Raw genomic sequence first — 23,651 nt, 5'->3', positions numbered from 1 at the left:
AACCTCTGTCTCCCACGTTTAAGCCATTCTTGTGCCTCAGCATCTCTAGTAGCTGGGATTACAGGCGTGCACCACCACACTCAGCTAATTTTTGTATTTTTAGTAGAGACAGGGTTTCTCCAAGTTAGCTAGATTGGTTCTGAACTCCTGGGCTCAAGTGATCCTCCCACTTTGGCCTCCCAAAGTGCTGGGTTTACAGGAGTAAGCCACTGCCCCCAGCCCTAATATTTTTCTCTTTTACGAATACCATTCTCACTAATACGATATTTTCCTAAGTGAAGACAAGTTATCCAACATGAAAGATGACAAAATTCTACCTTCCTTTTTGCACATCTAACTGGTGGAAATTATTAGTGAATGATCTGGCTTCCGTTAATACAATTTAACTGAGCGTGTTTTAAAATATGAGCAATAACTTTGTTCAAACTAAACCCATTTTTAGAGCCTGTATTGTAGAATAAAAGAGAACTTTCTCTTCATTTGTTATGAAAGGGTATATTCTTCAGTGAAAATGAAGTCTGATTTCTGTATCTGTGAAATAAGTGTTTGAATTAACATAGCATTTGAAAATTAAAATTGCCCCATGTCTTGCTGCCAAGTAGGCAGAACAGGAGAATGGGGTGTGGATTTCGAGCCAGTGCGCCTGATTTTCAGTCTCTACCACCAGACTATGACCTTCTGAATTTTAATTAATATCCTTGCACCCAGTTTCCTCACCTCCAAAAAGCATGCTGATTAAGTGAAATGTCCTGTTCTGAAACCCACCACTCTCTGTGAATATACCATGTGTGCCCATGGCCAGATGGCCAGCGTGCTTGATGAAAATGGAGTCAGGTAATACCAATGTCTCAGACTAAGAAGCTCAAAGATAGAATCTCGTGCTCCATCACTCCTAAACACCATTTTCAAAGTATTCCCTCTTGGAAATGTAACATCCCTAACCCAGGTCTGAAGAAAACTTTCATAACTAAAGAATGCCATGCTCCAATGCTCAAAGCAAGTAGGTTTCAGTCCTCCTAGGATAACATCGTTTCCTCCATTTTTATATATAAACACCTAAAACTCCCTTGGCATCGGCCAAACTTTATCTTCCCTTTATGTATATAGCTGTATCAGCGTTGGCAGCATTAAAAAGTGGAGAAACTTTGAAATGGTTTCTTCAGGATGCAAGCATGTTGAGATCTTCTGCACATGTGTGACCGCTGGTTTCCATAAGACTCCAGACATGAGCCAGTTGCCAAATGAAAAGATCAAATCCATGACTCAGAGAGTCCAATGGATTATCTTAATTAACTACATCATAATCAGTATGGTTTGTGCATAAAAATATATTCACTTAACAAATAAGTCCCTGCTATTAACAGGCTCTGTTCTAGTTGTTTGTGATGTATCAGACAACTAGTGTCTGTATGATAAAGGCTTATTTTTTTGATGAGTAGGTACCTCTAATGAGGAAAGTTAAAAAGACATGGTAGGAAGAACATGGGCCTCAAAATGCAACCAGCATTTGAATGCTCACTATATAGATTAGCTGGCTAACTTTTACAGTGATTAATCGCTCAGAGTCTTTCTTCTTCCCACATCAGCCTCAGGACTCAGTGGAGGTGTTAGCTGCATCGAGACTTCCCAGAGAGTTGTGCTCTCTGAAATTCAAGAATCTTCTTCAAGCTTGGCTCCTGATAGGTATTTTTCTTCCTCTTACTTCAGGTGGTGTAACTGTCACACTCCCTCAGGCAGGACCATGGAACACAGCATCTTTAGTCTTCAATCAGTCCCCTTCAATTGTTCCGGGAGCCATGATGGGTGGTCAACCTTCAGGTTTTGGTCAGCCTGTCATTTTTGGTACAAGTCCAGCTGTTCCAGGTTGGAATCAGCCTTCACCCTTTGCAGCCTCAACTCCCCCTCCAATGCCTGTTGTCTGGGGCCCTTCTGCATCTGCGGCACCCAATGCTTGGTCAACAACAAGCCCTTTGGGGAATCCTTTTCAGAGCAATATTTTTCCAGCTCCTGCTGTGTCCACTCAGCCCCAGTCCATGCACTCTTCTCTCCTGGCCACTCCTCCTCAGCCACCTCCCAGAGCTGGCCCTCCCAAGGACATCTCCAGTGATGCCTTCACTGCCTTAGACCCACTTGGGGATAAAGAGATCAAGGATGTGAAAGAAATGTTTAAGGATTTCCAACTGCGGCAGCCACCTGCTGTGCCTGCCCGGAAGGGAGAGCAGACTCCTTCTGGGACTTCGAGTGCCTTTTCCAGTTATTTCAACAGCAAGGTTGGCATTCCTCAGGAGAATGCAGACCATGATGACTTTGATGCTAATCAACTATTGAATAAGATCAATGGTAAGCCACTCACCACTCTGCCGACTGTTCCAACAACTATCTCCACTGCCACATGAACCTAAATGAGTCCCCCAAATGAACCCTCTCCCACCCATCAATAACCTTGCTTTTGCTTCTGTTGGCAATCAAGGGTTATGGAGACAACTTAACCATTTACCTTTTGGTGATAACTGTTTACCTTAGTCATTTCTGAGGACTGATCCAATGCTGCCCTCTAGTGATAAATCTTAAGAGGGCTGCCATGAGCCATTGAAATGTGATGACTGGTGGCTCTTGGAGGGCTGTATAATAAGGCGTCATCCATGTTCCAAAGCTTTAAGTGAGGGGATTCTGAATCTCTTCCACTTCAGATAAATATGCATAGCTTTCTCTTCTGAGAGGGATAATAATTATTGGGATACCTAGTATTTGGTGTTGATTTTTGTTCCACTGATGTAAATTTCAAAAGTATGGAACTAAATTTCAAAGATAAGCTGACTCAGGAACTGGCCTGTATTTGGGGAAAGCTTGTCTACTGATTGCCTGGATTTTTTGCCTTCTAGAACCACCAAAGCCAGCACCCAGACAAGTTTCCCTGCCAGTTACCAAATCTGCTGACAATGCATTTGAGAACCCTTTCTTTAAAGACTCTTTTGGTTCATCACAAGCCTCTGTAAGTATCAACCACTAGAAGCTGTTCTCCAAAGTACATGCCACATAGAGCTCTGGCCTCCTGAATTAACCTTGCTTTTATAATAGCTTTTTTTTTTTTTTTGAGACAGTCTTCCTCTGTCGGCCAGGCTGGAGTGCAGTGGTGCAATCTCAGCTCACTGCGACCTCCACCTCCTGGGTTCAAGCAATTCTCCTGACTCAACCTCCTGAGTAGCTGGGACTACAGGCACATGCCACCACACCTGGCTAATTTTTGTATTTTTTTTGTAGAGATGGGGTCTCGCCATGTTGGCCAGGCTGGTCTCAAACTCCTGACCTCAAGTGATCCATCTGCCTTGGCCTCCCTCAGTGCTGGGATTACAGTCATGAGCCACCGCACCTGGCTATAATAACTTTTTGATGGTAAAACATGTTTGGCTAAGATTTGTCACCAAGAACCTTCACAGTATAAACATTGATGTAAACTGGAGAAGGATTATTTGCACAAGAACTATTATCTTCTGAATTTGAGAAATAATATCACATAGAAAACATTCTTCATATCTCACTTAACCTGACCCATGAAAGCATTTCGGGAGAAAATTGAGCCAAAATACCATCTTGAAAACCTTTCAAAAATGTAAGTTCTTAATTTTCCAATAATATTTCTATAGTTTATAAAAATAATACTTCCCATTTGGGGGAGGCAAATGAAATGCATCTGAACCTTGATTTTCACGTAAATAATATACACTGCCACGTGCAAGCAGATGGAAACAAATCACTGTAAGCCCCGTATAATGTTTGATTGGCCGATTGGCCTATGGCCTAAGCGAGTTTTAAAAGAATTTTGGAAGTCTTCATTGTAAATTTTTTTTCTTATGACTGTAACTGTATTTATTGACTAGATGATTTATCTTCTTAGGTGGCTTCTCCTCAACCTGTATCTTCTGAGATATATAGGGATCCATTTGGAAATCCTTTTGCCTAAATTCTGTAAGTAGAAGATCCTAATAAGTCTATCTCAGGGGTTTTTGTGAGAAAGGGTGACATGGAGTAAAGAGTGAAATTTTAATTTTAGAATTGGAAAGAGGGTAAATATCTATAATTTAAAAATAACATGGAAATCTATACTTAGATCATTCAATAATGACTAGGCTGGGCACTTAAGAATAGAATTCCTAAACACATCAAAAAATAGTAATAAACCCTTGGGGATGTGGATTTTTATCTTATCCCATTTTTGGTTTTTCAGTTCTGTGTGGGAAGTAAAACTCAAAACAACACATCACAGGTTTCTAACCTTTTAACTTTCATATTGAAGTGATTGCAAAACAACCTAGTAATAATTTGGTTTCCTATAAAGGGTTCAGATTCTGAAGATCTTCTGAAGCCACCATACAAGTCAGCAAAACAGATTATGATTATTACTCCTCTTGATGGTATTAAATCTAAAAGTTTTAACAACTGTTAAAGATCTCCTTCATAGGCAGTAGGAGCTCAAAATGAGTCTGAAGGTTGATTCTTCTGTCTAAGATTCTACTTAATCTTAGAAAGTGATTAGGTTGAATCACCCTCAGCTGAAACCCTGGAAGGGCTCAGTGTAACTCTTTCTCAACAGAAGGTGACAGCAACTTTGTTCTCATCTCAAAAGACTGAATTTAGTAGGGAAAAGAAGGTGCTCCCCATTTTAGAGCAGGTAGGGCAGCTGGTAGGGGTAGAACAATAGGAATAATGAAAAAAAAAAAAAACCCTTTTTTTTCCAATCTTGTCTTATCCAAACAGGACTACTAAACTATGATTTGGCCCATCTAGAATGTAATTATTTTTAATAGATAAATATCTTAAATGTGGTAAGAACAATAAGATTGAGCTTATAGGCATTTGGATCATTTTCCCTCAACTCCAGTTCTACAATGTCTGTGTTTCCTATAGTACCTTTCCATAAACTGCTTCAGAGAACTGGGTAAATCATTAAAAATGCAAATTCCTGGGTCCTACCGCAGCCCTAAGGAATTTCTCTTTGGTGCCAAGGAAATGCTTCATTTTAACAAGAGTGCAGGTGATTCTAAAGTTAATAACGCAGTAGAGTAGATATTTAAGAGCTAGAAGTCTTACTAGAGACTCATTCTCACCTTCCACTCAAGGGGAGATACACCCAAACCTATGGAAGGAGTAAACAACACTCGGAGTCAAGATGGATTGTATGGACTAAATTGAATGAACTAGACTTCTCTTTGGCAGTCCTTTCTTCTTTAGGTCATGAAGGAAGGATAGTTTAGGTCAACCTGCTACATCAATAGATTGGGTAAGGGGAACTCTCATGGGATAAAATAACTAACATTGTTGAGCACTTGCGCTAATCATTTTATTAGATGCTCTACATTTATCATCTTCGTCAATCCTCACATCAGCCCTAGGAGATACTATTACTGACATCTTTAATAATGACTTGATATTTAATACATTGATATTCAGTTCAAAAATTCTAACCACAGGTTTCTTTCTTCTCCATACCTCTCTAGGAACTTGGTCTGCAGACCATCCGGAGGAATAAAAAGGTTGGCCTTAGTAGTCAAAAACAAAGCTGATAGCCAGACATGCCCTGATTTCTGCCTTTGTTCCAGCTTTGACATATTATCTGTTGCCTTATTTCTCGTTGCCTCTTCTACCTGTAAAATGCTTTTCACTTTCTGTCTAGGTTAAAGCTAAACTGAATCTATGGCTTTAATTAAATTAAGATCCTAAACTCTCTAGCTTAAGTGTAAATGAAGTACAGTAATTTTCCTACTGAACCCTGCCTATTGTGTCCCTGGAACATTCTAGAACACCTGCCTTCTACCCTCTGGTTGGGAGACGCAGCCACCACATCCCTTCATCTCATAGTGTTTTGAATAAATTTTCAAATCCTTATTGTTCAAAGTTGTTCGGGGGTTCTGTTTCAGAGCATAAAACCTAAAGGTTATAGTAGAACAAGGCACCTTCTTAAAAGAAATCTTGCTTTAGACTGTCAGTTACAGAAAATTTCTAAAGTAAAACTGAAGCAACTACAACTTCTCCTTAGACACTTTGGAATCTAACCACTGAAGGACCTTTTTAAAAAGATAGCTTCTCTTCTTTCCGAAGATCAATTTCTCCCAAGGCCAAGATTGTCCTTTTCTCCCATCTCCTGCTAGCCATTGCAAATGAGGGAAGAGCATTATTCATCTCTCCTCTCGTTTTCTTCCTGATTCTTTTTTCAGTCAGTTTTGCTCCTGGGTTCAAGTAGCATTACAACTCTTTCACAAGCAACAGAGATTTTCACAGGGCAAAAAAAAAAAAAAAAAAAAAATCTAATGATTCACAGACAGCTCTGGAGCCTCTCTTCATTCTCGGTAATTGCTAGTCCCAAGAACTAGAATTGCAAATGGGCACAACCTATATCCTTCCTGTGGAAGAGGAGGCCTTTCTCTTGAGCTGAAGTTCCAGAAGAGCAGTTAATGTTCAAGAGAAATTGAACTCAACTCAGCAACAAAGGACTCTATTTTGCAGAGCAACATATCAGCTAAATGTGATTGTGCCAAACACATTAGGTGCTTATTTGGGGTCGTGCTAGGCCTTTAACAAGTAACTGGAAAACCTTCTTGCAGCCACAATCTCATCATCGTTAGTAGGAAGATAAGTGGGGAGGAAAGAGTTGAACACATGTTTGGGGTCACCATTGAAAATCTAATGTCTACAATATTTTTCTCCTCGTAACTTGGAAACGTTCCCAGTTCATTTTCAGTCCTGTTGTGAGCACAGTTCTGAAGGGTTTATTCTTGTCAAAATAAGTTTGTTTTGTTTTGTTTATGTTGGGTTTTTAATGTTGTCTCTTGACCCTTAATGCTCAGGTTCTTGTGGGAGTTCATCAACCACATCCAATGTTACCTTGAGGGGGAAGAAGAGGGTGATGCTCAGAAGCTAAACAAGACAGTGGCCACATGACCCTCTATTGACTAGCCCCAAGTAGAAAGTCCTGTGGTTTTATGTTTAATGGTAATAGCTGATCATATATGGCATAATTTTCTATCAGCTTCCTACTCAGTCACTATAAACACAGACTTGAAATAGTACTTTAAATGTCCAAATACCTAAATGTGGTAAACTGGAGGTAACTATTTCTAGGTAGTTCAATTTTTGAAAGTCATGATCAGCCACACAACTGTTTTGTACATACTTTTTTTCTCATGCACTTTTCTGTATGCAAATAAAGCTATAAATTTACTCATTTCAATAAACTGGAGTGGCAGAATATCATGTGGTACCATCGGTTTATTCTACCTGCTTTGAGTTGATATTAGAGGCAAGTTATAAACCAGTCTGAAGTGGAGAAAATGTTAGCTATAATACATTCTGGATTGTCACAACAATGAAGAGAAAGTGGAAATCCATGAAATAGGACCATGGGTAAATTACCATCTGATCTATTTCAGCACCTTCTTCTGTCTCAAACCTACACACACTCCCTTTCTGGGAGTGTAAGGAAGACTAGTAGACCTGTACCAGAACAACCTCAGCTGACATCCACTATAAAATCACTCATTAGTGCACTATTGGTTCATGCCTTTTACCCTTGGCTGCCTCTTGTTTTTTATTCAGTCATGTTTGACCTCACCAAGACACAACTGTGTGGACTGCTCTAGGCTGGCATAGGCCCCTCTGGAGAGCTGTTGCATGAGATGAGCGGGCTGATGAACAGATGTTTTTAGCATTAGGACACTCTTAAACTCTCTCACCTAGTATAAAAGTTCAAGGTGCTCATTCATTTTAAAAAGACCTGCCACTACAAGAAAGAGAATCCCAAGGTGGGCTTTGCTTGGATGTAGAAGTCTTGGTGTTAAACCTAACTTCTCTGAGGAATAAGACAACATTTTGGGGAAGGATTATCGGTGTATAATATTTTGGAATGTTCCTTATTTCTGCCTTACCTTTCTCCTTGACCGAAACATTTGATCTCTTTCTAACAATAGTGAGGTGGAGTAGAAATACACTCCATACAAAAGCAGGTTCCAGGAGAACTGAAAGTAAGCCACAGATGAGCTAGAGAAGGCTGCTGATAAGAACATGTTGCACAAAATATCTAGCTTATCCAGGTGCTCTGCAGTGCGTCTAACCCATTGAGCCTGTGTGTTATCTCCACGTGGCTTAATCTGTGAGATCTCGCCAGAGGTTAACTTGCTGGTGTGTACAAGAGGAGGACATTCCTTTCAGTGCAGTACGAACTACTGTTTGTCAAGCAGAGAGCGGCAGTTATTGAAGTGTCCCTGCAAAGTGGAAACACACCTGTTCCTTATACAGTCGGCTCGCCTAACCTCAGATTTCGCATCTGCAGATTCAACCAGCCACAGCTGGAAAGTATGTGAATCGAAAATACAATAAAATAAAAATAATGCAGCAATTAAAATAATACAAATAAAAACAATCCAGTATAACAACTATTTACACAGCATTTATATTAGTTATTATAAGTAATCTATAAATAATTTGAAGTGTATGAGAAAATGTACCTAGGTTATATGCCATTTTATATGAGGGACCTGAGTATCCACAGATTTTGGTATCTGCAGGAACTAATCCTCCACAGATACCAAGGGATAACTAATTTATTTAATAAGCAGTGGTATTCACACCTGTGTGCCAGAAGTTCCGCTTTTCATGGTGACCCTATTATCTTGGAAAGAGAGTTTCCTTTACATATCAAATATATCTAAGCTAAAAGCTGAACTTTAACAGCCAGCATACCCCTAAATTTCTCACATAAAAGCAATACAAAGGGCTGAGGTATAGACTTTCCCAAGATAATCTTGCATCTGTGAAGTACTTTACCATTTATGCAAGATAACATTATTCCATTGATGCCATTCATAATCCTTTGAGGTGGGATCTGTTGGTGTAAGTCTTACTCAGGCAAGACTGGCATCCATGCTTTAAAAAAAGCTGCACTCTACCCCAACTCTTAAGGGAGTGTTTTTCACAGTATTTTATTATAACAGTGTGTGTTGTAGTAGAGAGATCCTTTCATCCATTGATCTCAGACTTTACCATCAAAATATTAACTGTGGTGTCTAGAGAGAGCCAGAGGGTAATTTTGTGTCTTTCCTGAGGTGGAAGCAAAAAAAAAAAAAAAAAAAAAAAAAAAAGGCAGGGGGCGGGGGTAACAGAGGATGTAGCTAACTCAGGAGTTTGGTTGGCCGTGGAATAACCTGATGGGTGAGGACTCTGACCCATATTCCCGGAATAGGTTTAATACAAAATCCAGGAAAAGATGGGAGCTGCCCCAAAGCCCCTGGTAAATATTTAAGCTATTACCATTTGAGGAGGTTGCTAAATAACAAAACAAATAATTATTGCTGGGAAATGATATGTTTTGAGCTAATTCCCTTCTGCTAAAAATAATTAAAACTCATGTTCTAGGCTGATATGACCAACAGGGACATGTACAAGGCTATGTACTGGCAGCAGCTCTGTTAACACGTCGTAATTATAGCAATGCTGATGGACAAGGGCTAGCCATTTGTCATCTCACCTGATGAGTGGCCAAGCCCCTCATTTGCCCTTGCTTGAAATTGTGTCCTGTATTTAATTACTAAACCTCTACCACGTACTGAAATCATACAAGTGCTTGTCTCCAGCAAGACCATGGTGTGGGCTGCTCAGTGACAAAGAAGCTGGCCTTCTGCAGAGATGAAAGATGAGGTTGTTAAAAATGGAAGGAAAAAAAAAAAAGCCCAACTCTGAAATTCTTTATGACTAAGTTTTCCTTGTGATATTGGTTGTGGAATTTTCTCTCAACTCTTTATTCACTTGGTTGATTTCAATCATTATTTTATCTTACTTATAAGAAAGCAGAATCATTACTGCTCTAAAAGTTACAGGGTAACCTGACTGGACTGGAATTGAGTGGAGGATGCTTCTGGGGTGTGTCTGATGCTGCCTCCACTTGTACCTACTTAGACTAATTGATCACCATAGAAATGGGGTATAGCAGAGGGCTGAATGGAATTAAGATAAATATTGATAGAGTTGGCAAAATCAGAAAAGAGGAGGGCAGAGAGACACCCATGAAAATGCTGAAATGACTGGAGAAGAGGCTGGAGACTGAGTGGGGAGGGAGTCATACAAATAGTCAAGAGTATTGGTGAACGAAAGGGTAGGACATGGCATAGACAGACACTGAGAACCTCAAAAGAGAAGAGGATTGTGCTGAGTCTTCCTTTAAAATGAAATGCTATAATGTAATCAAGTGTGCCCTACATAGTTCTATGTGATGGTAAACAGATCTAAGCCACAGGAATCCTTATTACTGTAAAGGGACAGCCAGACTTACATCACCTCGACTGAACTTCACAAAGAGCTTCAGAACCACTCAGTAGAGAAATTTGTTCTTTCCTCCTTCATTATAAAAGAGCTCATCTGAAAGTGCTAGAAGGAAAATGGCACAGGACCAGCAAGGAAGAGAGCTGGGCTCTGATGCTTCCCCTGCCCTAACCATTCGACCTTAAGAACAAGGATGTTATTTTCCCAATCTGCATTCATTCATTCATCTATTAGTGCTTGTAATTCATAAATGTGCTAGACGCAATGCTAGATGTGAGGGGCATTAACAGCAAATATGACACACCTAAAACATGCAATTGACGGTGATCTCCAAGTTCTCTCTATTCAATGAGTCTAGTTATCTCCACTGACTACACATGTTGTAAGTGGAAGTCCTAAAATTTCACTGTGGTATTGCGAGACCTGTGGATCTTTGGACAGTCGGAAAGAAACAGCTATGGAATGTACACTAAGATCCCTTTACTTACTGCTAAATGACTTTCAAGAAACAGTTTCCATCACTATAAAAGAGCCAAATGGAAATGACCCTCAAGACATTTATATCAAATCAGTAAAAATTAAGTGTTTCTGCCTGCAGGTCAGAGTTTTAATGTACATATGCCTGTGTCTGCCTTAAAAACTGGGAAAAGTATTATTAAGCAAAAAACTTAGTTCACTATCACAAAGTTCCCAAGAAAATTGAAACTAAGAAGAAAACAAAGGGCAACTGATTGGTGAAAACCCTCGGCAGAGTGGAAAACCCTGAAATCAGAGTTTAAAGACATGGTTTGTTCAAATCTCACCCCTGCCTCTTCTGTGTGTGTAGCCTTGCAGGTATTTCTCTGAGCCTCATCTGTGAGACTAGAATAAAAGCTTACCTTCTATGGAGTTGACAGGACTCAGTAAGAAATTTTATAGTAAAGCATCCTATAAGCAACATGACATAGTTAAAATAATAACAATAGTGATAGCAAGGTAGGAAAAGCCTGAGATGTGGAGCCAGATATAGCAAGTACAAATTTGCAGTTACTCATCCCTGGCTGATGCTGGACAAATGATGTAATCTCATTGTGTCTCCATTCCCTCAGCTGTAAAACAGGTTATTTTGAGGACTAAATGAAATTGCATATATATGTATATATGGCCTGACACGTATTAGAAGTTCAATAAACATTTATTTTGTAATTTGGAAGCCTGTAAGTGTTCTACAAATGAAAATGTTATTATGTTCACTGCTCTAGTCTAACGCATGATGATGCTTTATTTCTGTGACATACACACAGAAACATAAGCCTCATTTCAAATCATGTCAGACACATGATAAATGTTAAGGACAAGAAAGAGTTAAAAGCATTATAAAAATGTAAAGCATATTATTCATATATTTTATATATTTATATAATATATAGATTATATAAGTATGCATTATAGTATGTAATATATTATTACATACTATATATTATAATTATATAATTTATAAAATGTAATATATAATATAATTTGGCTCTGTGTCCTCACTCAAATCTCATCTCAAATTGTAATCTCCACATGTTGAGGGAGTAACCTGGTGGGAGGTGATTGGATCAAGGGGACAGTTTCTCCTGTGCTGTTTTTGTGATAGTGAGTGAATTCTCATGAGAGCTAATGGTTTGTTTTTGAGACGAAATCTCGCTCTTGTCTCCCAGGCTGGAGTGTGACAGCGCGATCTCGGCTTACTGCAACCTCCGCCTCCTGGGTTCAAGCAATTCTCCTGCCTCAGCCTCCCGAGTAACTGAGATTACAGGCGCCTGCCACCACGCGCAGCTAATTTTTGTATTTTTAGTAGAGACAGGGTTTCACCATGTTGGCCAGGCTGGTCTTGAATCCTGACCTCAGGTGATTCACCCGCCTCGGCCTCCCAAAGTGCTGAGATTACAGGCGTGAGCCACCATGCCCAGCCAGCTAATGGTTTTAAAGTATGGCACTTCCTCACTCTTGCTCTCTCCTAATGTGCCATTTAAGACATGCCTTGCTTTCCTTTCACCTTCCACCATGGCTGTAAGTTTCCTGAGGCATCCCTAGCCATGCAGAACTGTGAGTCAATTCAACCACTTTTGTTTGTAAATTACCCAGTCTCGGGTGGTATCTTTTTTTTTTTTTTTTCTTTTTTTTTTTTGAGACAGAGTCCTACTCTGTCACCAAGGCTGGAGTACAGTGGTGCAGTCTCAGCTCACTGCAACCTCCGACTCTGGGTTCAAGCAATTCTCTTGCCTCAGTCTCCCAAGCAGCTGGGATTACAGTCACCCACCACCATGCCTGGCTAATTTTTTTGTATTTTTGATAGAGACAGGGTTTCACCATGTTGGCCAGGCTGGTCTCGAACACCCGACCTTAGGTGATTTGCCCACCTGGGTCTCCCGAAGTGCTGGGATTATAGGCGTGAGCCATTGTGCCAGTCAGGTAGTATCTTTGTAGCAGCGTGAAAATGGACTAATACATTATATATTGCCAATATATAATATATAGTTAATATGCTATTAGTATACTTTACTGCTCTCATTATTTTTCTACATTACATTTAACCTGAACTATGGTGATAAAATAAATACAACTGAGCAATTCAGAAAAGCCCCCTATTCAAACTAGTCAGCAAAAAATATCCACTCTCTCCCTCATCCCCCTTCCATTGATTTAGTCTCCAAAGAGACAGGTGATTTGTCAATCTCCAGTCACATCAACTTATCAAGTCTAATCATCACAATTTCTAATCAATTAGCATCAAATCTAGTTAGTATAAAGCATCCCATTCTGACTGCTTTTCTGTCTTTATTTCCGTAAGTATCTTGATAGGGTCCAGAGAGGCCTCATAAGAGCCCTCAACATTGCTACAGCATTTTTCTTTTTTTGAGACAGAGTCTCACTCTGTTGTCCAGGCTGGAGTGCAGTGGTGCCCTCTTGGCTTACTGCAAATTTTGACTCCCGGGATCAAGCAATTTTCATGTTTCAGCCTCCCAAGTAGCTGGGATTACAGGAGCACACCACCCCACCTGGCTAATTTTTGTATTTTCAGTAGAGATGAAGTTTCACCATGTTGACCAGGCTGGTCTCAAACTCCTGGCCTCAAGTGATCCACCCGTGTCTACCTCCCAAAGTGCTGGGATTATAGGGGTGCACCACTGCGCCTGCCCTGCTACAGCATATTTGACAGATTTGTACTGTTTCCAAATGTAGCCCATCTGTTACTAGCCAGGACTCACAGGAAGTGTCTTTCAGGCATGGACTCATCCCATGACATAGTTACAAGAGTTGTGGCATCCATTCGAATCATCTTGTTACTTGGCAGTTCTGCATGGCCTACACTCCACAGCAAGCTCAGGAAGAAGTGAGATCAGTCCCATTAAAGACCTCAAATTCTCTGCATAAAAAGGAGAGGGGCCAAGAAAGTAGGTGAAAGTAGATACATTTTACCCCAGGTAGGAACATCAGTGGAAAAGGTAAGGCAGTATTGGACAAAATAGCTGTATATTCTGTCTTCCCTCAACCCCACCCCTTGTTTTGCAGGTCTTTATATGTGCTAATGTTTGAAATTTACCTATAGGTAATAACAATACTGATGAAGTCCCTTTAAGAACTATATCCAGAGATGTCTGATGTCCTTCTTCTCAAGGTAGTCATCCTCAATCTCAACCCTGGCTACACGTTAGAATGAACCACAAAAGCGTGATTTCGAAAGCATGGATGCAGAGTGTCATCACAAGTCAATCAACTTAGAGCTGAGCGGACAGCGGGCAGCCATCACTACTGTTCTCAAGAGTCCCCAGGTCATTCTATTTTTGCAGTCAATGCTTTAAGAGCAGTTGTGATGTTCACATTCTCTGATGTTCCCAAAAATGCACTGCTCTTCCCACAAGTGCTGGGAAGCGTGAAATGTGAGGGGGAAATTCTTTTTCATGGGCAGGAACAAGTTTTCTATCTCAGATTCTATCTTGTTGACATGTGTGATGCTGAGATAAGGAGACCAGTCTTTCTGGTGGATGCCCTTAATGCCTTCGGGAGTTTACATCTCATTCTTCAAAATGTTCCACTCTGCCTATAAGGAAAGCCAGGATTATAAATGCATTTGCTCACATGGAAATAACCCACACAGCCCATTTGCAGATTAAAAAAAAAAAAAAAAAAAAAAAAAAAAAAAAAGAAGCATCTACGTCTGTGCCATCCTTTCCATTAAGTGCAGTTCTTTACTAACTTTGACTTTATGCCTCCATGAGAAGCATCCACAGGCTTTTTTTCCCCCAAAATTGCATACTCCCTCATCTTCCACCCAACCCCTCCAGTCTTGCAAAATAAGAACTGCTGGGGGTTCTTCATTTTTGTTTCTGGGTTTTTTTTGGTTTGTTTGTTTTTTGTTTGTTTTTTTTGCCAGAATTTTGCTCTTGTTGCCCAGGCTGGAGTTCAGTGGCCCCACCTCGGCTCACCGCAACCTCTGCCTCCCAGGTTCAAGCGATCCTTCTGCCTCAGCCTCCAGAGTAGCTGGGATTACAGGAGCCCACCACCATGCCTGGCTAATTTTTTGTATTTTTAGTAGAGATGGGGTTTCACCATGTTGGCCAGGCTGGTCTCGAACTCCTGACGTCAGGTGATCCACCCACCTCAGCCTCCCAATGTGCTGGGATTACAGGCATGAGCCACCGTGCCCAGCCTTTGTTTCCATTTTCACCCAGGACTGCTGCCCATCTTAGGAACTTCAGCATTCACAGGCCCATTGCCCTACATCTATTTGTCAATATGAGAAAACAGGAGGCCAAGAATTACAAAATGATTCTCCTTTGGTTGGACTTCAGTACCCAGGCCACCCAAATTGACAAAAACCCTGAATGCAGACAAACAATACTTGTTCCCTGTCCTCTGGCCCTTTGCAAATAAATGCCTTACCCGACCTGCTCTGCCACCCCACTCGCAGCCACCCAGCAAGAGCAGCATGTCAGCCTGCTGGAGCTTTGCAGCTGCAATCTGCATTTTAGAAATAAGCGTCCTCACAGCAGAGTACACGCCCAGGTGAGTCAGTTACTTTTCTGCTTGTCTCTGGAAGTTTCCTGTAGGATTAGCATTTCAAGGTCTTTTTAGCAGCAAAGTACATAACAATGTTAATCCACATTGCAATATACAGAGCCCTAGCATTTAAACTTTGAAAAAAGATAAGAAAATATATAGGGTGCATCTTTGCAAGTTTTCTATGGAAATCTGCTGCTGTTTCTGGGTATTTATTTTCAACAGACACTCAAATGTTAAGATTGAGGTATTCTTTAAATATTTGGAATTATAAAATAAAGCTTGTTTTCACCAATGTGTGATAGGTTTATTAGTGCCTGATGTCTAAGAAGTTTAAAATTAAGGAAATTAATCTTTCCCTCACTCTGCCTCAATGTCTGACCCCTTTAACATTTGGATACATCACCCTTTTGCCTCCACTTTAGGCAAAGGTTAACTATTTTGTTTCTTTTCCTTGACATCCTGAGTTGTGTTCAGAGGCATGCATTTTGTTTAGGGCCATTTGGGATTTAGGTCATATTTCTTCCATTCCAGAATTGTGGTGATGCAGACCTGTCACTCAGGCTTTGACCGAAGACACTTTTTCTCCTTTTTCTCTGATCCTAATCAGGAATGCAAAGCCTATGGCAAGTCACCCAGTAAACAAATCACCCAGATAATAAGTGTTTATTGAACACCTACACTGTACCGAGAAATGGTGGAGGTTAGGGTCACATGAGGCATCCTTCCTTCCAACCTGGAGTCATCGGAGTAGACATCGAACTGTGTAATTCAATACAGGATGATCTGTCCTGGTGAAAGTACTGAAATATTCCTCACTTCAGCAGTATGGCTGGGGGGAACGTCTGCCCAGGCCCTGTTCCTCTGCTCAGACATAACCATAATCTGCTTCCAATTCCCCATTGGTCATTTGACTCTTGGTTTACCCAAATGCTGTTTTGAACTTTGATGTCTGTCTCCGGTACATCTTCGCCTGCCTCTTGGCTGCAGTTGGAGGCCACCACTCACCAAGTGGGTTATTCACAGGGCTGCATCTTTCAAGAGGGGGCACCCAGAGGTGCTAGACAGACAAACATGGGCGCTGCATCCAGTGCTCGACCGGACCTTTCCTTCATCCCTCCTCTTTCCATATTATCTGTAAAGCGTTGTACCATTCAGGACATATTTTTGTTTGGTGGGCATCTGGGCACAAAAGGAATGTGGAAAGGCAGTTCCTCCAAGTTGCTTTAGCTCTCTTGAACTTCACCTGACCCTGTCTTCAGCTAAAAAAAAATAGTAATAATAATTCAAACAACTCACATTCCTAGATTGTGGCTCCTGCTGATCAAAAATGAGAGGCTGTGGGGAAGCTTCTATTGCTTTGAAGTGCGTACCCCCTGGGTCCTGGCCACACTCAGCTGTTTCAGGGAGAACCGGAAAGCCCCCTTAGCTGGACCCCAGCTCCAGCAGCTGCACGGCTGAGTTTGGTTTGGCTTCGTGGGCTCCCATTGCTATGCCCTCTTGAGTTTGCCCGGGTTGCCCTGCTCTGAACGCTCTGTGCTTTGCCCTTTGACGGGGGTTGAAGTCAAAACAGAGTGTTCAGAGCCCTCAGTCATGAAGTGAGATGATTTGTTTGAATAATAGCTAACTGAAAATTGCAAAATAACTTTTAAAAATATAAATTTACCCTCAGAATAAAGCATTCCTCTGAAGCTAGACTTCCCAGGCTCAGGTCGAGGCCCCATTACTTACCACCAGTGTCAGTTTGGGCGGGTTGCTTGGCCTCTCTGTACCTGGGTTCCCTCGTCTGTAAGATGTGGTTTTATTTATGTCCCGGGACTACCGTAACAAAGCACCACAAGCTGGATGGCTTCAAACAAAAGAAATGTATTGTCTCACAGTTCTGGAGGCTAGAAGTCTGAAATCAAGGTGTTGGCAGGGCCATGCTCCCTCAGATACTCTGGGAAGGGTCCCTTCTAGTTTCTGGTGGTGGCCAGCACTCCCTTGTATTTTGTTTTTTGGTTTCAGGTCTCTCATTTCAGTCTCTGTCTCTATCATCACAAGGCCATCTTCACATCGTCTTCCCATTGTATGTGTCTTTATAAAAATGTCCCCTTTTTAAAAGGACACCAGTCAGATTGGATTAGGGCCCACCCTAACGATGGCATTTTAACTTCATTACCTCTGTAAAGACCCTATTTCCAAATAAGGTCCCAATCTTATTTGATACTTAAGACCAAATAATTATCTGGGGCTTAGAACTTCAACATACCTTTCAGGGATGGCGGGCAGGCACAATTCAACTCATCACAGTGGTAATGATAACATCTATCTAATAAGGTTTTTGTTGTGAACATTAAATAGATATACATGTAATGTACTTAGGACATCTGTGCCTGGCGCATGGTAAGAACTTAATAAATGTCAGGTATTTAAAAAAAAAAACCTTGCTGTGCTTTCACTTTGATATCTTTCTTGTTTAGGAAGGAAGGGTTGGAATTACAGCTAGCCTTCAGGGCTCTCCCATGGCTGAGGACATCTTAGCCATAGCTACAGTGACCTATTATTACTGGAGACCTGTCAGGGATTTCTAACTACTGTTTTTTTCTTTTCTTTTTTCTTCTTCTTCTTTTTTTTTTTAAACGAAGATTAATGTGCCCATGAGAACTGGCCATGAGGGGGATATCATCTCTTATGTTTCTCAAGGTAGACCATCAATGTTAAAAACCACCCTGAGCATAGATTAGTAGCTCAGAGCACTGCTTCTGGAGCCAGGCAGCCTGGGTTTGATCCCAGGCACCACAATTTACCGGCTCTGCGCCTTAAGTAAATTCTTTAACTTCTCTAAACCTGTCCCTCACCTGCTAAGTGGGAAAGATAATGTGTCCCGCTGTGAGGAATACCTGAGATAACAAAAACAACATGCTTACACAGCGCCAGGTAAACAGGAAGTGCTCTGTGAGTGTACCTATCAGTACTTTTTCTCTCTAATTGGTAAATAACAAAATATGCACATGGTTCAAAGATCAAAAATAAAACACAGTACACATTGAAAATCTTACTTTCCCCAGTCATGACTTTCTGTGAGGTTTGTGTTATTATATGTAAAGTATATTAAAGTATGTATAAAGTGTTTTAAAAACACTTCTTCACTCCCACCTGATCCTACCTCTACAGGTTGTCACATATATGAGTTTCTGAGTATCCTTCCAGTAGTTCTTTTGTAGATTTAAACCATAGACTCATATGTAATCTTATTCTCTCCCAGTCTTTCACAAATGATAATCATATTATATATACTATCTTTTACTTTCCCTTTTTTTTTTTTTTTTAATGGCATATCCTGGATAACTTTCTGAGTCAGTATGAGGGAGCCTCCTCATTCTCATAGCTGATTAATTCTTACTGATGAACATTTGGGTGTTTCCAATCTTTTGAACTAGAAATAATGCTGCAATGAATATCCTTGTTTATGTATCATTCTGTAAGTGGTTAGGTGTACCTGAGGATTAATTCCCAGAGTGATCTGAGTCAAAAGCTAATCACTTTGTGACAGTGCTAAAATTGCTCTATTTGTATTATTTTGCATTTTCACCAGCAGGGTAAGAGAGTACTTGTTTCTCACGGCCTTCCCACAGCAACTGTAGGCCAACCTTTTGATATTTGTCAACCTCATAGGTTTTAAAAAAAAAAAGTTATTTCGGCACGGTTTTAATTTGCCTTTCTCTTATTGAGTCAGATTGCACATTTTTTCATACACTTAAAGGCCATATGTATGTTTTTCTTTGTGAACTATTCATTTCCTTTGTCCATTGTTCCATTGAGTCTCCTGTCTTTCTCTTACATATTTCTATGATCAATTCATAAATTAGTCTTGTCTCTGATATGAATTACAAATATTTTTCCCTGTTTGTCATTCATCCTTTGACTTTACGTGGTATGTTTTAGTGGAGTTATTTTCATATTTAATTTATTCTTCACTTTTTAAATAGCAAAGGCGTAGTAGACTGGGGATTAGAAGGCCTGAAAGTGACTAGTTACCTGGGCTCTGGAGAGAAGTTGTCTGGGTTTCAATTCCTATTCTGCCACCAAGTAGCTGCTGTCTAATCTGAGGGCAATTCCTTACCATCTCTGTGGCTCAGGTCCTCATCTTTAAAGTGTAATAATAATAATAGTAGTAGATATTTAAGGTATGATATAAGAATTAAGTGAAATGATAATATAAAGGCTTAAGGGAAGAATTCCTGACACATATAAGTGCTCACAAATGTTAGCAATTATTATTTAATTTATTTTAATTCAATTTATCTCAACAATCTAGAAAAGGCCGGGCGCGGTGACTCAAGCCTGTAATCCCAGCACTTTGGGAGGCCGAGGCGGGCGGATCACAAGGTCAGGAGATCGAGACCACAGTGAAACCCCGTCTCTACTAAAAATACAAAAAATTAGCCGGGCGCGGTGGCGGGCGCCTGTAGTCCCAGCTACTCAGGAGGCTGAGGCAGGAGAATGGCGGGAACCCGGGAGGCGGAGCTTGCAGTGAGCCGAGATCGCGCCACTGCACTCCAGCCTGGGCAACAGCATGAGACTCCATCTCAAAAAAAACAAAAAAACAAAAAAAAAAAAACAAAAAAAAAAAACAATCTAGAAAATATCCAAACATTCATTAATAGAAAAGTTTTGGATATCTAACAAACTGAAGATATTTAAAATGTCACTTTTTCCTCCTACTTTGGTTATATTCTCCTAAGTTTTTCATTTTTATATTCCATGCAAGTGAACAGATGTTTATTTATGAACTACATTTGCCCAAATAGGATAATTTGTTTACTTGTCCATTTAACACAGCAAACAGTTATCAATTTTGTCAGATGAGCCAGACGTTGCGTCAGGAACTGTAGTATAATGTTGAACACATTACGAAGGATCCCTGCCCTCTCTGGGCTTACAATCTAATGAGGAATGCTAACAAGGAAATGGCAATTGCAACTCAGTCAAGTTCCCTTGTTGCACCTCAGCCAAGTGAGGTCTGTGATGCTCCTGTGAAGCTTCTCCAGTCCACTTGCATACTGGCTTCCTCTGCTCTAGCCTAATCAAGGACTTCGTTCCTATAATTCTTCCACTTTTCTCCTGCAGCATCAATACCTCCCTTTTACTGAATCATTCTCAATGGCATACAAACATGTTGTAACTTAAAAAAAATGTTGACGCATTTCTCCACATTACTCTAGACCCACTCCCTTGCTTCAAGCCTCATAGTATGAAATACCCTCTTATATTCTGACAACATCACATCTATATCTATGGTAAAACACCACTTATATGCTGACATCCCCACATCTATACCTATGGTGAAATACCACTTAGACTCTGACAACTCCCACAGCTGTATCTCAAGTGCAATTGCTTCCCTGAGCCCAGTGACCAATTGCATAGTCAACATCTCTTCTTGAAAAATCTAATAGGCATCCCAAACATAACATGTCTGGAAAATACCTATTGATTTCTCTACTCGTCTCTACCCACCCTGCACTACCATTTATCAAGTTACTCAGATTAAAACCTGGGACTCATACCTGACACCTCTATGTGTGTCATTCCCACTTGCAACTTAACAGTGAGTCCTGTTGGTACTATATTTAAACATATCCCAAACCTGATTGCTTTTTACTATCTCCATGGGCACCACTCACTCCAGCCCAAATCACTATTATTTCTTGCCTGCCTCCATTTTTGTCCACTCCCCAGTAGTCAATTCTCCATCTAGCAACCACGGAAATCACTGGAAAACACAAACCTCTGTGTTACTTCTGCTCTCCAACTCCTCTAAGTATTCCCAGCAAGCTCAGACTCAAATCCAAACGCCTGTCCATGGCCTGCAAGGTAGAGCTGCACCCTTCCCTGTTCCCCAGGGGCATTTGCACTCTCTTTTTTTGCTCACTCTACTCTAACACCATGCTTGCTGTGCCTCCAACATGCCACGTCAGTGCCTTGCACTTATTTTTCCCTTAGCTTGGAAAACTTTATCCAGACCCTCACAGAGCTTCCTCTCTAAATTCATTCGGACTTTAATGGACTATCACCTTCTACCCCCCCCCTTTTTTTTTTTCTGTGTAACAACCCATTCCAAAATAGTATCTTAAAAGAATAGCAATTATTTCCTTTGCTCATAAATCCAGGGGTTGCCTGGGCTCAATTGAGTGTTTCTCATGGATCTCCCACATAGGTGTAGTCAGATGGTGGCTGGGGCTGGGGTCATCTTGATGGCTTATTCACTCACATGTCTGTCACCTGGGCTGGGAAGACTCAGTCAGCTGGGCAGCTGAACAACTGGGTGTCCTTGGGAATCTCTCTCTCTCCACCCCCCTGCTTGTAGGTGGCTTCCTACACAGTGGTAAAAGACTTTCAGAGCAGATATCTTCAGATAAACCAGCAGAATTAGCATGGCCTTTTGTAACCCAGCCTTAAAATTCATACAGTGTTACTTCCTCTGCCTTCTACTCATCAAGGTTGTCACAAAGGCCCAGCCAACTTCAATAGAAGCACACATAAACCCTACTTTTGATGGGAAGAGTGTCAAAGCATTGCTGGACATATTTTAAAAGCACTACACCACCTCTGAGAGGATTCTTTCATTGCTCTCCCTCCCAACTCCTGTCCTAGGGCACTCTCTATCCTCTTACCCAGCCTGCTTTGTTTTCCTTCATAACTCACATGTCTTAAGAAATATTGCATGTTGCATTTTCTGGCATACTTGCTTGCTTATTATATCTCACCCACCAGAGTGTAGGCCCCATGATGGCAAGGACATTGTCTTGCAGCCTTAGCCACTAGAACGATTTCTGACATGTACCAGGTCCTCAGTAAATGTTGGTGACCCTCGGCTCATTTAAAGCACATGAGAGAAGCTCTGAAATAAGAGTTGAGAAATCAAGGAAGGTTCTTAAAAAACTTAGTGTTGGACACTGCTGTTATATTATCTTTTCATCTTGACGAGTTGCATGAACTAAAGAAACTGTGTCAGGTCCATTGGTTAAAAATGTAGTCCTAATTAGCTTGTATTTCTCCACTCAGAGGAGCCACATTATCGTATTTATTGACAAAAAGATTCCTTCATAAAGTAAGTGCTTTCCTGCCTGGGCCTACCACAAAGTATCCTGGAACTCGAGGTGCTACTGAGGCTTTCTTTTTCTAAAACTGGAAACTCTTCTTCGTGGCAGGATAATAGGACCAGGTGTATATCAATGACCCTTCGTTTAATGCATTTCTGGCCCAGAGGTAGATCTCCTACCACGTTGATGTACATCACTTTGATCTAGGAAGTGACTTTCAAACTGAGATTGAAACACTTGGAGGTATGTTTTATTTGATAAACACATTTCATCTAAGAATCCAGAAAGTGCTTTACAAATACTTCTCCACTCAGCCTAATAGCACAGCAGGGTGATAGGCAGGTGGTAAGTGTTGTACATATGCAGTCCTTGAACTACAAAAGATGATCTGCTGAGTGAGTTAAGTGGGCTGAGGAGGGGGTGTTGGACTCAGAGGATGAAAGACAGAAGAAGCTAGTCAAGATCACCTATGTTCTTTCTTGATATTTGTGCAGCATATTCTTTCAATAATATATTCTTTTTGTAGGACTTGTCATTCTTCCCGAACAATTCCCATGAGTTCTGCCTTTACTGTGCTTCCAGTGAGCCAGGTACCTGGGACAGTGAAGGCAAAACAACCGGGTGATAAAACAACTTTCAATTTATTTTTGCCTAATTTGACGTCATTTAGGTGTAAGCTTAAAATAGGTCCAGGCAAGAGTCAGGTTGTCCAACTGACGTGCTTTGCCTGGGACCGCTATATGTTTAAAAATACTTACATTCTTGTTAACTTGCTGTATCTCAAGATGTCTAAAAGTCATGAGGCTATTAGATGCAGAAGTTAGTAAATATGCTATGACTACTCAGCTTATTTCAAAGAGGATTTAGGTTGGGGAAAAAAGCCAGCACAGGAAACAGGGAAACATTGCACTGAACTAAGAGCTAAGAGTTGTCAGTCTAGACCTAGTTTTCTACTAACTGTTCAACTTTGGATAAGTAGTATAATTCTTCATTTTTAGTTTCCCATCTATAAAAAAGAACTAGTAATGCTTACAAACTTTACCAAGAAAAGGTAAATGTTTAAGGAGAAAATGAGCTTTGAAAATTGTCTAGTAAAATGAATAGACAAATATAAGGTTTTACTTAATCAAAATCATTTATGAGTGTTATGGGCTGAATGAATTGTATCTCCCCCCCTCCACCCCCACCATCTCATACGTTGAAGTTCTAATCCCCAATACCTGTTAA

At 40.6% G+C, this 23,651-nt stretch overlaps 2 protein-coding genes across 5 annotated transcripts in view; both read left to right on the top strand.

Annotated features, from left to right (window-relative positions):
- DAB2 (DAB adaptor protein 2) overlaps window positions 1–7,245 on the top strand; it is a 75,545-nt gene extending 68,300 nt beyond the window's left edge. For all 4 annotated transcript variants that reach the window (XM_050793420.1, XM_050793421.1, XM_050793422.1 and 1 more), the window contains 4 exons: window positions 1,708–2,340; window positions 2,883–2,992; window positions 3,896–3,966; window positions 5,496–7,245. In XM_050793420.1, the coding sequence (XP_050649377.1) occupies window positions 1,708–2,340; window positions 2,883–2,992; window positions 3,896–3,961 (809 nt within the window). In that variant the 3' untranslated portion in view covers window positions 3,962–3,966; window positions 5,496–7,245. The remainder of the gene's footprint in view (window positions 1–1,707; window positions 2,341–2,882; window positions 2,993–3,895; window positions 3,967–5,495) is intronic.
- Window positions 7,246–15,151: 7,906 nt separating this feature from the next.
- Window positions 15,152–23,651, top strand: part of C9 (complement C9) — an 83,698-nt gene continuing 75,198 nt past the window's right edge. The window contains exon 1 of the mRNA XM_050793423.1: window positions 15,152–15,342. Within this exon, the coding sequence (XP_050649380.1) occupies window positions 15,266–15,342 (77 nt within the window). The 5' untranslated portion in view covers window positions 15,152–15,265. The remainder of the gene's footprint in view (window positions 15,343–23,651) is intronic.

The sequence above is a fragment of the Macaca thibetana genome, chromosome 6, assembly GCF_024542745.1.
Source record: "Macaca thibetana thibetana isolate TM-01 chromosome 6, ASM2454274v1, whole genome shotgun sequence".
Taxonomy (NCBI): Eukaryota; Metazoa; Chordata; class Mammalia; order Primates; family Cercopithecidae; genus Macaca; species Macaca thibetana.
Note: the sequence above shows the minus strand (reverse complement) of the source record. Positions and strands in the feature narration are given on the sequence as shown.